The following is an 18,535-nucleotide window of genomic DNA, read 5'->3' as shown; positions in this document are numbered from 1 at the left end:
AATAAAACATTTTTGTTCGTATAATGTGAATGAAAAAATTTTTAGATGTTAAATTGACTTTGAGATAAAAAGATTAATTGAAACAATTGTATTAAAAACACTCAAAATAATATTCCATTTTTAATTGACATACGCAATTGTTAAGTTAGAAAGGTGACATGAATCTAACACATCAAAATGTTACAAAAATAATAACATATCAGTTGTATGTTTACTTTACATTGAAGTAATAATCAAAATGTGGTAACACAAGAAAAATTCTACATATGGATGCATGATTTTTTACTGTATGTAAATACGTTATTTTTAAGACTTGCAATTCTAAATTATATTCTATTCTATTTTATATCATTTTATAAATTTTATCGTTATATTATTCTATATTCTCTATTTTTAATTTTTGACGTAATAAATTTTTGATTTCAGATAAAATATTCATTTATATCTATGTATAATATGCAATATTTATATCTTCTTACGCGTCCATGAATACTTGCGTACTAATCTAATTCAACATATCTTTTATAACAGATCACATTTAATTTATCTTTGGTTTCTCCGAAATCAAGTCGATATCATTCTGATTCATTTTCGATTGAATTTTATTGTAGAAACTTCTAAGCGTGACATATGGTGACAAACATGATTTACATTTCGAAATATTTCAATAAAAACCAGTTCACTACAGGCAAGTATACACATATAATATACATACATAATATATGTATGTATACATATATATATATATATATATATATATATACATACATATACAAACATGAAAACGGAAGTGTTCCATTTGAGAGAGCGTCAAATATTCAAATATGTATCTAGAATACAGATGTGGTAACACACGTCAATTTCCCAGTTTTAATTTGCACTTTATTCATCATCAAGTTGAATCTTGTGGCGTTTAACTAAAATGAGAGACTACTATTATTCTATAACAAGATGAGACGTACTAACGCTTGACAACAGATTATTAGACTTGCAATTAGTCATAAATTAAACTTACACTGTTAAATTATTTTTTAAGATACTACTGTCCATCCTAGAGAGATTATTTTAACACTCTACATATTATTTTATTACATATAAAAAGTTTAATGATTTTCATAAAAAATGTTAATACAATCTTCTTACATAATATTGTTATCAGAACCGTAGCATGCGTGTTTAAGAAAGTTTTATGTAAAATTTAATCGCGTCTCTAATAATTAATGTGTGACAGCACGCGATTTAAGTGCCAGGGAATCAACGCGATTGAACCGTGCACGATGAGTAGATTCTCTCTCTCTCTCTCTCTCTCTCTCTCTCTCTCTCACCCCCTTCTCTCTCGATAATTAATTTTGTTGCAAATGTTGATAATATCAATAATGCTGATGCATCTCGTTAATTAACTCTAAAGATTTAACATATATATGCTAACAGAAAGGTTTATTTATTATAGTTTCTGTTATTTTTTATTAGAGCTGTTACACGATATCTAGTCAAAACTACTATGAGAGAATAAAAAATGAAAACTTGCAATTTCTAGAATACACAAATACAAGACTAGAATATAAAATCTGTTGCAATTCTATACGTATTTTGAACAAATAAATTTTAATCCATTCACACAAGTTTAATGTACCTGGAAACTTTACTTTCTAAAATAATTTAATCTTCGGAAAGTCGGTTACGCGAATAATTTTGCGACTGTGTTGAAAGAAAAATAGTGAGTAAATGTCATGAAGAAAATACTAAGAATAGGCAATGCAAAGTAAATTAAAGCACTTACCTAGCACGGAGAGGCTGAGACCGGAGCTAGGGCGAGGCGATCTGTCGGGGGGCGCCATGTCGCTTCTCTCTCTCTCTCTCTTTCTCTCTCTCTCTCTCTCACTTTCCTTCTTTCTTACACTCTCTTCGCTTCGTACAAATGTCTCTTTCTTATTCTTTTTCACACGCAGAAATTCTCGTACTCGTACATCGTATGATGGAATACACTCGAGTCACATCACTCACAACACATACTCACAAACTGGAGCAGCGAACAGAGAGCAGCGCGCATACGGCTGATGGAGAGATACGGAACGCGCACCTGACAATCGCCTGAATCGCCAACTTGCGGCTATGGAGCACGTACGGTGAGCGGGGGTGGGTACCAGTGAGTAGCAGTGAGTAGAGAAGCTACGCGATCTCACCGGGGCTTCCGATGCATCTCGCGTCGTGATCATCCTCTTTTTTTCATTTTTGTTCTTTCTGTTTCTTTATGTATATATTTTTTTCAAACATTGGCGAGACGTCGAACGCGGAAACACGCAACGAAGGTTCGTCGCGCACTGACTGTCAGTAGTGGCACTAGTGGCAGTAGTACCAGTGACTGCTAGGCAGTACTGGCTGCTCGGCTTCGGCCGAGCGCGAGGCGCGAGCGCAGCGCGAAGTAACGAAGCGCAGCGCACAGCACAGCGCAGCGCAACGCAGCGCGGTTGAACGTGATGGCTGAGCCCGGTTGGCTTGGCTGATTGGCCGGCGCGGCGCGGCAGCTCCAGCAGGTCGACTGGCTTGGTCGACCGCCGCGCTGGTGACTGCTCCGACAACTTTGCCGATTCTCACGATCGTTCTTTCACAAGCGTTTTCTATCTCTGTCTCTTTCTTTTTCTCTCTTTTCCTCTCGATTCGCTCTATCAACCTCTATTCCTTGCATCGTGCTAGAGCAGTGCAGAGGAGTGCGTGTGCGTCTCTTAGCCACGCTCAGATTGCCGCCAAATCTTCTGCTCTGACGCCTTACGTTATGTATACATAACATGCTTACTATAACTATAGAGACATTGTAACAAAACTTGATCATGAGCGATTTTGTTAAAATCTTACGAGAGAGAAAGGTGTGTGTGTGTGTATATATATATATATTTACAGTGAGAGCAAAAAGTATTCGTACAAGGAAATTTATTATAAAAAAAGCCTTATTTGTAGAAAATAAATATTAATTAGCAATTTTATGTATAACGAATACATTCTGTTCAAATATAAACAAACGAGCTTCGCATGTATTCCTGATTTTAGAAGCTAAAGCTGACCGCACACGATGTATGATTTCCTGCATAATGGGCTTACATGCTGCTGTGCCTGCTCTGATCCGTGCTAAACACCTTGGTGCATTGGGCGAAGTATACTACCATCCTTGATTTCTGTGTTTAATACGGTGCATTATTTCATGCTTGTTTTCTTGCACACGCCAATCAAAACGTTAAGAATTACTCACGTGATTGATTGATGTCATGCGTATGTGAAATGTATTGGTTAAAGCCACCATAGGTTGTCACCTTCGTGTGATGGCCTTTATGCAGCGAACCGAGTAAAGTAACGTGCATTGATCAGCATGCAAGAGAATAAACATGAAAATCATGCATCGTGTGCGGCCAGCTTAAATTTCTCGTCTGTACGAATACTTTTTGAGCATTCAAACAATACAATTTTTAATTTTTGCTTATTTTTCGGATAATATATTTTGTATAATTAATACACATCATTTTGGTATATATAATTTTAAGAAACATACAGTCTATTTTATTCTTTATGAATAAACTTTTAATTATCCAACAAGAAATGATCGTTAATTAAACGTCGAATCGACATCTAATTGATGTTAAAATCATCGAATTTATATCGATTCGACATCAATTCGATGACTCATTTCTCGCTGGACTTATATATATAACTGCAGTGTCCTTGTATTGATATGAATTATCTCACTCTAACTTATACTATCTCACTCCGTAATTCTAATTAAAATTATAGAGTGAGGTAGTTATGTATAAATATATACATAGTATGTAGATCTTTTTCTCTATCGCAGGATTTTAACAAAATCGCTCGTAGCTAGACTGTGTTACAGAGTCTCTAGTGCTTACCATGGAAGTTACCACTTTCTGATTTTCTAGGTGCCATAAAATATGCCATTTTGTTAATCTTGTCACGTGTCTAGCAAAATTTTCTGTGTGAAAAATATCTTTGAAAAAGAAATAAATGAAGCGAAAGCGACCATTAGATAATTACGAGTGATATTGGAAAACATCATAAGTCTCTTATTCATAGCCTATTACTCTGTACATATATGTATATATATAATTATATACATATATACATATATACTCTATACATATATACATATATACTATTTAGTAAAGTGTATACACGCTGTGGTATACACTTTACTAAATTTGATGATATAGGATATATAAGAACGTTGTGTATATATATATATATATATATAGCAATAAGAGAATAAAATTATCTTTCATGAGTATCATAATAATTCTTACAAACGCTCACATTTATAAATGATTGCATTGGATATGTACAGCGAGTGAGAAAGGATATTCAACGAGCCAACGAGCTTCCTTGTGCGACATAAGTGCCTCCGCGCTCTCTAGGATCGCATTTAGCGTTTGTATTCGCGAAACATTACTTTCTACTTTCACATCCCAGTCTAATATACGATCTTTATATGTGCGTACTACCGTACATTTTTTCCTTTACGTCGCGTCGGAAGGTCATCGGGAATCCAAAGGAATCCCTGGACAATATTGAACAGTTCCGACGATCATAACGAAAAAGAGAAAGGATACGTCGAGAAAGCCGGTGTGCACTCATTCTGTTTTTTTTGTTCCATCTTCGATTCAACCGATGTCAAGTGGTACACCCCTTGCGATCATGTCGCTTCCTGATCAATGGGATTCTTTTCACAAATCGGTAATTATATCGATATAGGAGAAGATCGGATGATATCGGTTTGATTGGACACTAACTTTTTTCGAGATTTCCTTGAACGGCAAAGATATATGTATATGATATAAAACATTGTTCTTATACAAAACACTCTTTCACTCGTATTTTTCTAAAAATAAAAATAGTCAACATTTTTACATTTTTTAATGTCATTTAGATTTCTTGTTTGTGTTAATTGAAAGGTAGTATCGAACAGATAAATGTGACCGGTGATGTGATATGACTACACTCAAAAAAGAAGTGTTTAATTTTAAGATATTAAAATGTTTTGTTCTTGTCGCCATTTTTTAAACACTTAAAGATGTTTCAGTTTTAAACTTTTTCAATAAACAAAACGCTATGTATTTGAATTTCAGTATGATCTTCTCCTATAAGTCTACCTTTTTTAACGCAACTCTATTTCTCGTTGCAAGTTTACGGCGCAAAGTTAAAAACTAACAATGAGATAGCAACAAAGGGATAACCACTCTTGAATTCCAGTGTACAATCTGTACCAGAAGTCCGTTGAATTCCTTGTGATAAAGTCCAATGAAGTTCGGAAAAGTCCGATGAAGTCTAGTAAAATCCGATGAAATCCGATAAAGTCCGATAGAGTCCAATGAAGTTCGATAAAGCCCGATAAAGTCCGATGAAGTCCGATAAATTCCTCAAAGTTCGACAAATTTATAAATTCCTCGAAGTCTTGTTTGATGAAATCCGGCAAAGTCTGGTGAAGTCTTGAAGTTCAAAGTCCAAGTGTACACTTACGAGGGTCGTCTGAAAAGTTTTGAGCCTCATCATGAAGATGGCGTTACTCGTCAAGGCCATTCTGGTATTATAATCGTGATACTTACAAAAGATATCTGTGACAATTGTGGCCACTTTGGACGTTCAGTTCTTGTTTGACAATCATTTGTGTCATTTTGTAAAAATGGAAAAAATTGAATATCGTGCTATAATTAAATTCTTGCATTTGAAAGGCAAGACATCTACGCAAATTAAAGCCGAACTGGACGCTGTTTACGGGGACACTGCCCCATCATTTGCCACCGTGAAAAAATGGGTAGCTGAATTTAAACGTAGTCGTACCAGCTTAGCTGATGATGAGCGTTCGGGACGGCCAACAACTGCGACCACCACCGATAACATCGAAGAGATTCATCAAATGATAATGGACAATCTTCGAATTAAGATTAGGGAGATAGCAGAGACTGTTGGCATATCAAAAGAACGTATTTGTTATATATTGACTGAAGAATTAGGCATGCGTAAGTTAACCGCGCGTTGGGTGCCGCGCTTGCTCACTCTGGATCAAAAACGCATTCGAATGAACATTTCTAAGGCCCTGTTGGAGCGGTTTAAGCGAAACGAATTGGATTTTTTTCGTCGATTAATAACGGTTGATGAAAGTTGGGTCCACCACTTCACTTCTGAAACGAAAGAACAATCAAAAAAGTGGACTGCGAAGGGTGAACCTGCTCCGAAGAAAGCGAAGACGGTCTTATCGGCAGGAAAGGTGATGGCGACTGTTTTTTGGGACAGTCATGGAATTGTATTGATCGACTATCTTGAAAAAGGTAAAACAATAACAGGGACGTACTACGCATCATTGCTTGACAAGCTGAAGGCAGAAATTGAGAAAAAACGACCGCATTTGAAAAAGAAGAAAGTGCTGTTCCATCAAGATAACGCACCGTCTCACACTTCGACGGTCGCTATGGCAAAAATTCACGAATTGCGGTTCGAATTAATTGACCATTCACCGTATTCACCAGATCTGGCCCCCAGCGACTTTTTTCTGTTTCCTAGGCTCAAAGTTTGGCTCGGAGAACAGAAATTTTCATCGAACGAGGAGGTCATCGTATCCGTAGACGCCTATTTTGCAAAGCAAGACGCTCAGTATTATTTGAATGGATTAAAGGGGTGGGAGCATCGCTGGAAAAAATGTATCTACTTAAAAGGAGACTATGTGGAAAAATAAAATTGAATTTGACTGAAAAATTACTTGTTTCTATGTTAGGCTCAAAACTTTTCAGACGACCCTCGTATTTTCTGAGTGGTTACCTTGGATAGATGTAGACGCACCGCTAATTTGTTTTATAAGCTGATCATTTGTTTTATAAGCTGATTTGACTGATGTATAAATCTGATTTACAGTGCTGATGATTGAAGAAGTTATCACGAGGATAATAATAATAACGATGAATTTAAGGATCCTGTATTTGTGGAGAATTTTACAAATCTTCTATAAAATAAAAAAAAATCTAAGATAAAAATTGTATTTTAATCTAATTTACTTATATAAGAAGGAAAAAGAGAGAAAATTTACTAAATTAAGAGAAAGATTCATGGAGCGATCCAATTTCTTGTTTTTCAGAAGTAAGTTTGTATCGGAAAAGAGTAGTTTTCGATCAATACACGTGTCAAGATATTTATTGCAGTATTAGAGTCGCGGATAATAATTTATTTAAATGTAACGTCGCGCGCGAATCCTGGTAAAACACAATAATTTTGCTGCGGTTCTATGTCAAATTTTATTCGTTAATTTTATTCGTTGAAAATAAAATGTCTTATCGCATTTGTATAGCTGATATGACCGTTTCCAAAATTTTAATTTTGATCAATAATTGATTTGACTGATGACGATCGATTGAATAGATGTTTTGAGATAATGAAAAAAGTAAGTTGCTCGATATATTATGTAAAGTAGTTACATATATATACTATTATAAAGGCTCGGAAAAATGTAGCCGCGTATTAGCAAATTAGCAATGCAGTTGATTTTGCGTCGTCGATGGTAGTCGACGTGCAAACCGTATAGATGTACATTGTTGCACCTTTCTACGTAGGCTAGGGCAGCGGATACGGGTGGGCGGACCGGGACCAAGATCGGGACCATAGTGATGCGATCCAAGCAAGCAGAGTCCATGTTGAAACGAGTATCGGTAATTAAACGGGCACCTCGCGCTCGACAGACTCACCATTAAAAACAACAACGACAACGACGATTTTGCCTCACCGCACGTCACGCCCCGCTCGTTTCATTTCTGCCTCGAAGCGCAGCCTGCAGAGACGTGATATCGCATAGTCACGACGTTATTATAAGATGAGTATATTTCACTCACAACTATTTAAAATGAAATTAATTCAATTAAATCAATAAATTTAAAAGCGATTTCTGTAAGCTATACATTTGTAGAACGAAAAGGAAGAGACGGATTAGAAATTTTGTTCATTTACAGATTAAATATACCTATAATAGATTCTCTATTAATTTTTAGAGATTAATTTAAAATTTCAAAGTTTGAAATTTCAAAGTTTCGCACAATGCGATAAAAATTTTTATAGTCGATCTCACCGTAATGATACCATGAGACTGTATGTATCGTGATAAAGCATAGCAGATTCCGTACCTGTGCTGTAAAACGGACCTTATACGGATCCCAACGCAAGGTTCAGTCTCGAGTAAAAAGAACCGTTGCGTCGCACTGTATAATATATAATACGCGTTCGATGCATCTTGCAAGCAGCACTCTCAGAAAATATCAACTTTACATTCAGTGTTTTAATTTTCAAACACTAAAAAGATGTTTTAGTTTAAAACTTTTCAATAAACAAAACACTACGTGTTCGAATTGAAAACACTATGTATTTTAAATCCAAAGACATAGTGTTTTGTTTATGGAAATAGTTTAAAACTAAAACATCTTTAAGTGTTTAAAAAATGGAAACAAGAACAAAACATTTTAATATCTTAAAATTAAACACTTCTTTTTTGAGTGTATACTTTGTTTTACATAATTTATTATACTTATGAGAAAATACGGAAAAAGTAATATTTAAGGTAAAAAACCTATTTAGAGACTTTATTTCTCATCTTTCCTTACGAAATACTAAAGATCAGAAATCAATTCTGCAAAATATTGCACTTTAATAATCAATCTTCAACATTTATAACAATAATTTCTGTGTTTATTCGAGACAATATAACATGTAGGATGACCAACGCATGATGTCGGACAGCATTTTACAAGACCGAAAATTATTCGCGTTATTCGAGTTGAGGCTTGACCAGCGTATCATAGGTACAATTGGATGCGTAGGCAACGTCAAATGTTAAATCGTTCCATTAATCGTCACGTTAGAAGACGATATGACAAGATTACTCGCCCACGACTGAATTTCCTGTAAGACTGATGAAAACGTGCGGCTTAATCATAATTGTGGATTTAATAATAATCACGATGATTAAGCGAGCGAGCGAGCGATGAGAGAGAGAGAGAGAGAGAGAGAGAGAGAGAGAGAGAGAGAGAGAGAGAGAGAGAGATTAAATAAGTTTAAATCCCGATAACCATTCACAACGTTTGCTATTTTTAAAAGATTGGGGGCGTATATGCAATCCAAACGATAATAATCAAATAAATAATATGTTAATAACTCTCGAAATTTCAATAAATATATATCAAACAAGGCAATGAGAGTACGGCGCGGTAATTGGTGCGCAAATAATTAGTTAAATCAATAATGATTGTATTTTACATAAATGTATTTAAGAAAACACCTATGTTCACAAAATTTGTACGTTTCGGCCAACATTTTGGGCCATCCTCAGCGCAATACATACAAGCTTTTCACAATCCAACATAAAGATCAACTATCATAATAATCAACTATTATCGGATATCAGTAATAATACAGATATATGAAAAGACGAATATATAAAAATATTATCAGTCAATGGAAAGAAAAGGAAACGTAATCACCGTCAAAATTTATCTCCATCTCCGTCATGCCATCATCTCTTGAAAGTTTATAAACCGCAACTACGAATAAACCACGAAACGAACAGGTGCATTAAATCGGTTGCCTGTTTATAGAGCTTACTAATAAACGTCTTAGCTGTGTAATCACAAGATTTCTCCCGTATTGACAGTATTTGCCATATTTTTGTCGTGATGCGACGTTAATAAATGTGAAAATGGAATGCCATGGTTAATCACAGATTATCGTGGCAAATCACACAATAATTATTACTAAAAAATTATTAAATTTTTAATTGTCACTTCATCATTGTCATGTGTTATTGGCATATATATGTTTCATTATCAGTTTCATGTTTAAATTTTGCGATGTAAAATAATTAAAAACTATCTGTTTTTCTAACATAAGACATAACTTTGAATTTGACCTTAATCTTGTATATTTCTCTCATATTTGATTCTAAATCTATCATAATACTTTTAACGTCAATAGAGATTTGCGTCAGATTTAAAATACATGTATTTAAGTACGCGCGCGCGCGCGTTTCATCACATTTCATCACCTTAGTTAGTTATGAATATTTTACGGAAAGGAAACTTATTTAATAAAGTTTATATTATATTTATATTACAATCTCTACAATGTTTATATATATCACAATATTTATATTACAATTTCTATTACAATACACATCTTTAAACAAATCTGCTGTTCGGAAATCATTAAAGTTTTGATTTTTGCAATTGCAATTTTAAATTACCACGTTAACAGTTTAAATTTATACCAGCTTCCGCGTCAACAATTGGTTTGTGGATTTCATGTTACCACGCAATAATGCGATTTCCGCGAAAATTATGGACGAGTCGTTAGAGAATTTCACGTTTCTATTTTTACCTTATTTACTATAGTCTCTAAATTATTATACTTGAAATGCTATCGCGTAGAACGGTATTCACAGTCGATTCTTGTTTGAGACTGTCTTAAGTACAGTCTTAAGACGTCACAAGTCAATCACAGAGCAATATTAGCAATTTATTAGACATTACTTAATTAGCATTAAGGCATTACTGAATTAGGTGCTATTTAAGACAATCTCGAAATAGCAAAATATTAATCAATAATTTGTATATGGGTGCGTTCCGAGTTACGCATGAAGCGCATGATGCATCATTTGTTCTTGTTGTTCACTAAATAATAAAGAAGGATAAAACGATACATGCGTTTTATGCGTAATTCGGAACGCACCCTATATGGTACTCGCTGTGACAGAGTTTCAAAAAAACTTTTGATATGCAGTGTTTTAATAAAGAAATTCTTCTTAGAGAATTTTAAGTTCTTATAAAATTTTAAGGGAATATATGTATTTATATAGGCTCTAGCACTGTGTGTGATTTTCTCGATTCTCAAACAGGAGAATAGGAATCCAGAGAATAGGAATCGAATTCTTCGCATTCCAGACTGGTGGTCTAAGAATGAAATAATTTCCTCTTTAAGAAAAGATTAATCATAGAGAGGGAACGAACAAATTTTCTGAACCACGTCATTTTGCAGGTAGACGTAGGAGCCCGAATAGCCTATATTAGAATTCGAAAACCCTCTCGCTCGAGTCCTTGTTCCCCCGCGAGTTGTTCGTTAAATTGGTTCTAAGAGCTTAGGGTCAACGGACGATAGAAATCGAGCTGAGAAAGATTTGTCAAAGAAGGTAAAGCTTAGAAAAGAAAAATGTATTCTCGGAGAGAGAGAGAGAGAGAGAGAGAGAGAGAGAGAGAGAGAGAATTATTATTTATCATGAATGGAAGCTAGATGATCTAGGATAAACGCATCAACTTTTCCAAAAATTATTCAATTCAAACTCGCAAAGTTACAAATAACTAAGAGCGAGTAAAGGTAAAAGAGCTTCGTAAGAAATTTCTACTTCCGCTGTCATAGAGTTTCCCGTGTCAGTGTCCCGTAACGCTAGTGCGATGCAAGGTACGTAGATCAGCTCGAGAATCCTCTCATGATAGAATCGATGGAACGATAAAGCGGGGTACCCTGTTCGCCCACGTAGCATTTACACGCAAATTCTACATACCTATATATTATATGTGAGGGTGATTTTGCGTGTGTGTAGAACGAACGAGCAGTAGAGATGCGCGAAGGATGCACACCGGTTTATCACTGGATTATTACATTATTTGCAATAAACGCGTATTAGACTTCATACGTAAAGTGTACAACGTAAGCATGCGATCAACACGATGACACTTTTCTTTACTCTGTTGTTGTAACGTAACGTAAATGTTGATGCTCTTTGCGATTCGCATCCAAAACATTGTTCACCACATATCTAATATTGATAAATCTGGAAATTTCCTTAAACTCTTATAAACTAATATGTGGCCACGATAGTAAAACGTAGCGACAATTATTTTTACATGTTTGTAACTAGATTAGATCAAAAGAATTTCACTTTTACGATATGGATTATTATTATTTAATCACATGTATTTTTATGTCGGCACGTATATTTTGGAAATAATGTTAGAATGTATAACGCGTTACTTTTTTAGTAAAACAAAAGCGTCAAAATACCATACAGCATTTAGCTTACCAAAATGGCAGGTTTAAATTCACGTTACTCCAGAGGCAGACACGGAGATACACAGAGGCAATGCATTCGCTCTCGCCTACGCACGTCGCGACACTCTTGTCTGCTCCCCAGAAAGTTCATTCATTCGCTCGTATCCTTCTTTCATTCAAAGTCTGATACACTTGAATCGTGAAACCACATCGCGTCGGGGCGAGTACGAGGCTCGTAGATAGCCATGCGCGCGTGCACGTGGTCATGTTATCGCTCTCAGAAATACATACGTGATGTGTGTACGCATTGTAGCTCGACCATAGTCTTACGTCTTACTTTGTGATTATTGTCTCGAGGGGAGTTCTCCCAATCTCCCTACGTTCTATCGCTCTTCCCTGATCCCTCCTCTCCCGGCAATTATTCGCTTATCTGCCCATTTCCTGTCTCGTCGAATAGTCCGAGATCGACGATACGTTAAATCCTCAAAGACTTCTCGTAGAATTTTAGTTCAGTTAAAACATAATGTTGTTACAAGATGACAATTAGAAGAGAGACGATACATTTTTTCAACTCTCTAGAGATTAATAGTATCTATTACAGGACACAACGAGACGTTTTAAACGTTATGACGAGTCTCGTTCTTATTGCTACATGAAAATGTTACAAAGGAAGCATATATGTTACAATCAAAATTTGTTTATTAAAGAGAGAAGACAGGATCGACTATCATTTTACGTGCACATACACTCGTACACGAAATAAATGCACGTGTAATATATACGAATATCTACAAAAAATATGCCATGTATGTGTGTGTATATGTGTTCATTTCCTTGTATTATAGTTGCTATAATTATGTATAACAATATGTGTCACACAACTTATCGGCTCGGTGTCAATATCACATTTGACCACCATGACTCCCTGCTTCTTTCTTTCTTCCCTTTTTTTAAATTACAGGTATACCTAAACATTAAAATATGCGTAGACATATATGGAAACACCTTAAGCTATTCATTTTAATTTGATCAGGATAATTAACAAAAATTTTAAAAACTGTAAAAAAAATGACCATCATTTGAATTTTCGTCAAGTAAGTTTTAATTACGACATAAACTATTAAGTACGGTATTTAATTTACCGATTCGTAATCTTCTTTTCGCCGAGGTATCGTACGTGTCTAAGATCGAGATTTTCATGGGGAAAGATATGCCTCGTTGTTTTATATGCGCTCTTGGTACGTGCGTGGCATACGTTTGCTACATATCCTCTTGTTTAAAATAGCTCTTGTTATTAAAATGTTAATAAAATTCGTTAATAAATCAAACTAATCAAGACTCCTTACAAATCAAAGAATTGGAAAGAGTAAGGGCACTATAGGAGTCGGGCGTAGAAGACGTCGCGCAAATAATACACTTATAAAGAGTGAAACTTCTTTATTCACTAAACGCGTTTACATGTGTCGACTCATTTTTGAGCCTTCCTCAGAGCAAACACACATTAACATATATACAGTAAAAATTATCCTATCGTGGTGAGCTCCCCTACATCGAGAATTTAAATGCCAGAATTAAATAAAAAGAAAGAGAAGAAAATGAAAAAGAAGGAAAATATTAAAAATGTCAAAATAAAGAATATAGAAACTAATTTATCGAAAAACTTCTTTAATTTGACATTTTAAATATTTTCCTTCTTTTTCATTTTCTTCTCTTTCTTTTTATTTAATTCTGGCATTTAAATTCTCGATGTAGGGGAGCTCACCATGATAGGATAAATTTTGCTTTATATATGTTAATGTGTGTTTGCTCTGAGGAAGGCTCAAAAATGAGTCGAAACATGTAAGCGCGTTTAGTAAATAAAGAAGTTTCACTCTTTATAAGTATATTATTTGCGCGATGTCTTCTGCGCCCGACTCCTAGTGCCCTCTCTTACTCTTTCCAATTCTTTGGTTAATAAAATTATTATTAATAAATATTGATATATGTATATATGTTAATATTTAATAATAATGATACTTTCTCAATAATAAAAACACTTTTGTATATATACAGTGAGAGCAAAAAGTATTCGTACAAGGAAATTTTTTATAAAAAAAATCTTATTTGTAAAAAATTAACATTAATTAGCAATTTTATACAATGAATATATTCTGTTTTAACATAAACAAACGAGCTTCGCATGTATTCCTGATTTTAGAAGCGAAATTTCTCGACCGTACGAATACTTTTTGAGCATCCAAACAAATAGAATTTGTAATTTTTGTTTATTTTTCAGGTGATATATTTTCTATAATCAATATACATCTTTTGGTATACATAATTTTAAGAAACATACAGTCTATTTTATTCTTTATGAATAAATTGTTAATTACCCAGCAAGAAATGATCGTCAATTAAACGTCGAATCGACGTCGAATTTGTGTTGAAATCATCGTATCGATATTGATTTGACATCAATTCGATGACTCATTTCTCGCTAAATAATATCTATATATATATATATATATGTACACGAAATATTGCATTTCCAAAAACGGAATTGGACGAGGATCCGTTCAGAGTTACGTGTACATCGTACACCTACGTGTATTACGATCCTTTTGAGTTCAAATTCGGAAGTAGCGCGCGTAGGTGCGCTGACTCAGCTCTCGCATATATTCGGATATCCTCAATTTCCAATTACATCCTGCTTGACTTGGTCAATAATATTTAAACATACATTATTTCCCCCCTCCCTTTGCCTAATTAAGGTACATATTTTTATCGATTAATTTATTAATTAAGAATTATTTAAATACATATGATGTGTAATATTGATTATCGCTATCAAGTAACATTCGCTCTTTTCAAGACAATGCGAAATAATTATAGAAATTCCGACTGTAATAATTCAAATCACGTTGCTGCTCGCTGATACGTTTTTTTTTACCAATCATATCTTTATATTCGTTAAACAACGAACAAAGTACATTATAGATAAAAACTACAAGACGTTGGAAACTTTCTATATAATATAGCTTTTATAGATTTGTTTAATAATCACCATTTTTGTAGACTTCTTCGTTGACCAATGTCTCCTCGTCGTCAGTGTCGGGTCCAAGGGATACTGGGGTATACACGATGGAGTCTCTAGATCTCATATTTTCCTACTTCAATTGGACGAATCTCTTGTTTTACAGTACATTCGGTAACGAGCTGAAATGTAAAGTACAGTTATGAGTACACATAACTTGAAAGACCGGATTTTATCGAACCTACTACGCGAGCTTCAAAGCGCAATTTTTTTCCCTTTTCAATTTCTTTTTCAAATGCGATATGAGGAATTTTAATCTTTTTCGAGAGAAATAAAAACTTTAATCATGGGAGAAGGAATGCTCGTAAATACTTGGTACGCTTATGTATCGCAACGAGAGAATGTGCGTCCAAGTTTAAAGCAATAGCGGTACACATCGCAGTAAAATTTTAGACTTGCGTGACAACAGGATGACTCGAAACGCCAAATATAGCAAGCGTAGAGATTTCCGCGACATTTTCTTCAAAATGTAGTCTTGTGTACTTAAATATCGATCAAATGACAACAATTACATTCGTCTAAATTAATAAATCAGATTGTTTTGTACCAACTGATCATTCACTGCTCATATTTTGAGAATCAATCATATCGGGTCTTTATAAAGGTCAAATGTAAATTAAACAGGGTTGATAAAAAATAATGTTTTTTTTTAAGAATAAACCATTGTGTTTTTTTTAAAACATATTTTTAATACTTCGTACATACTTTAAATTGTATTATAAAATACCATGTTTAAAATATATTAAAAATATCGATTAAGCAAATATGTTTTAAACAGTTTAAAACATATTTAAAACAGGATTTTTATCCACTCTAAAATTAAACGTGACATCTACATGGAATGTGAGGTTCAGCTACAAATTTATTTCAATTGCTTAAAAAATAAACATAGAGTGATATACAAGTAAGTCAACTTGTCAATACCGTTATGCGGTATAACATCGTATCAATAATTAATTTCATCACCCGGTTTTCAGCAGTAAAAATCTATAATAATAATAATAATTCTGCGAATTAATATTCCGAGAATAATAATTCTACAGGATGAATTTGTACGATTTCATCGAATGTGTGTGTGGCAAATATTTCTTGAATAAATAGAAAATCAAATAAAAATATATATCTGTGGCGCCAGCGATCCGTATGTCAAATTTTACAAGATTGTTCGCTCATATTCATGCGCGAAAAATAAATACGTGCGTATGATATTTCCAAGTTTCATAAAACTTGAACGCAATGCTTATTTTAAAGTTCGATGAAGATATAAAAGGTGAACAATAAAGAATTATAGATAAAGAGTATATAAGCAAAGAATATAAGATACATTTGGTTACACCAATTCTTTAGTTTATTTGTTTTTTCTGATCTCTTCTAAATAATCGCATCGATTTTACACGTGGCACGCTCGACATATGTGCACGTTACGTCGTCCACCAAAAATGTCTACCTTAGATGAAAGCGTCTGGTCTCGGTTTCAGTTTTCAGCTAGAAAACTGTCCCGATCTGCTACTCTTTTGCGCATCAAAAGACATCGAGAAATTTATTTAAAACAATATCGATTCGCACATGTATTCGCACGAAAGAATCACAATCTAATCGAATACTTATCCCCATCAGTTTTACGCTTGTCAATTAATTCTAATCTGGACTCGCTCTATTCTATCCTAATTTATTCTTCTTGTCGTGGAAAAAGATGAGTTGATTATAATTAGCAGGATCGATCATCCCTCGGTCGGATTTGAAAGCGACTACAGTGATATTGTTTCATTCTTCTTCTTGAAATTTTCATCTCTTAAAGTCTAGCGTTAATTTAAATCGATCGATAACTCGTGATATCACGTAGAATTGCGCGTGATATCGTTTGATATAAATGTTTTTTAAAATTTATTTTTGTAGCCCCATGGCAACCGGTTCCTCGTGAGTCGTGACTGCGTACATACGTGGTTCCTGCTCGGATTCAGGATACGTGGCAGTTATTTCGGGAGGCACGAACGCCGTCGTCTCGACGTACCGGTAGACGCCGCGCCGTCATTCTTCTGAGATTTTATCACCGAGGGAAATGCGTCGCGTCGTATTGATGCGTACCATCGGTCGATAGATTCTCGCGGTACGTCTCGCGTGTCGTACGTATATCCGTATGCAACTTGTTTGAAATAGATACGTAAAAAAACAATATATCTTTTCTTGTGGTACAAGAATAATTTTTCAGGGCTTTCTTCTTTCCAGCGATTACATTTAGTTTGCTGTAGATTAGTGTAGATAAAAATAAAAGGAAAATAAAAAAACAAAAAGAGGATAAAGATGTATGATTGCGATTATCTTTATAGAAATTTAATACTGGAAGGTTGTGACTAATTACTTATTTTGAGTAAAAACTGATGTCTGGTGTTTTCGTTATAATACTCAAAATAAATAATTTCTCGTATAAAATAAATAATTAAATTTCATTTCTGTAAAGTTTATGCATTATGTTTGAGTAGAGGTAGCTTTTTCATCTACAAATACACAAATACATGTTCGTTTCTTCTATATTCTATATGTAGAATAGCGACATCCATTCTATATGCGTAGAATGGATATATGCAGACTGCAGACGTTTCTTTCATCCCGGATGGTCGTTACGACTACGCTTTTGTGTTTGCAGGGGGTCCCAGATATATTTGGAACAAAGAGGACGAAAAAGATGACGAGGTCTTTTAACAGAGTTTTCGCTTTCGAAAATCTACTGGAAAGATTCGCGTTTTTCAAATTAGTTTACATTATCGCGCGTAAAAATAAATCGATGTTCACGCATGGCAGAGCAATGGAATATTCATCGAACAATCGGATAATTGGATGATTATTAACGATCAGAGTCGCGTACGTAATCATTTATTCTTTAGATTCACAAACGATTGAGGAATAATTTTGACAATATTATTTAAAACGATAAAAGATGAATTTATTTAGTATAATCTTAGTAGAATCTTCCGCAAATGTATTTCTGGTACTTTTGATGAAAACGTGAATTCAGAAAGCGATTTATAATCTTGAAAATATTTTTCGCCCAGCTAAGTTCACAGAGTCGGTTCTTTCCAACAATTATCTGGTAAAAGAGCAAAAAGAATTTTTCTAATTTTAGGACGAGGTCGCCTTTTTTCTTTAGCAGCCTTTTCCCTCTATATTTTCATCTTGTAAGTTATAGGACTTGTCGCATCTTTCTGCGAACGACAAGCTTGGCTATAAATCTTTTTTCAATTTCTACACCTGCGTTTACTGAAAATTTCTCGTATTATATTGTTTACATTCAAATTATTTATTTTTTAAAATATAGGGAGAGTGGTGTCGGTTGAAACAGAGGGTCAATTGTAACATGACCGCAATAGCTGTATCTATTGACGAAAGGCTGAA

At 34.4% G+C, this 18,535-nt stretch overlaps 1 protein-coding gene across 2 annotated transcripts in view; it reads right to left on the bottom strand.

Annotated features, from left to right (window-relative positions):
• rols (zinc-RING finger and ankyrin repeat domain-containing protein rolling pebbles) overlaps positions 1–18,535 on the bottom strand; it is a 42,377-nt gene that overhangs the window by 18,822 nt on the left and 5,020 nt on the right. The window contains exon 2 of one of the 2 annotated variants that reach the window (XM_018520744.1): positions 15,116–15,267. In XM_018520744.1, the coding sequence (XP_018376246.1) occupies positions 15,116–15,212 (97 nt within the window). In that variant the 5' untranslated portion in view covers positions 15,213–15,267. Of the gene's footprint in view, positions 1–1,780; positions 2,383–15,115; positions 15,268–18,535 lie in introns of those variants that run through there. The other variant, XM_018520746.1, reaches the window with a different exon arrangement.

This window comes from Trachymyrmex cornetzi, unplaced genomic scaffold, assembly GCF_001594075.2.
Source record: "Trachymyrmex cornetzi isolate Tcor2-1 unplaced genomic scaffold, Tcor1.1 scaffold922, whole genome shotgun sequence".
NCBI classification, from domain to species: Eukaryota; Metazoa; Arthropoda; class Insecta; order Hymenoptera; family Formicidae; genus Trachymyrmex; species Trachymyrmex cornetzi.
Note: the sequence above shows the minus strand (reverse complement) of the source record. Positions and strands in the feature narration are given on the sequence as shown.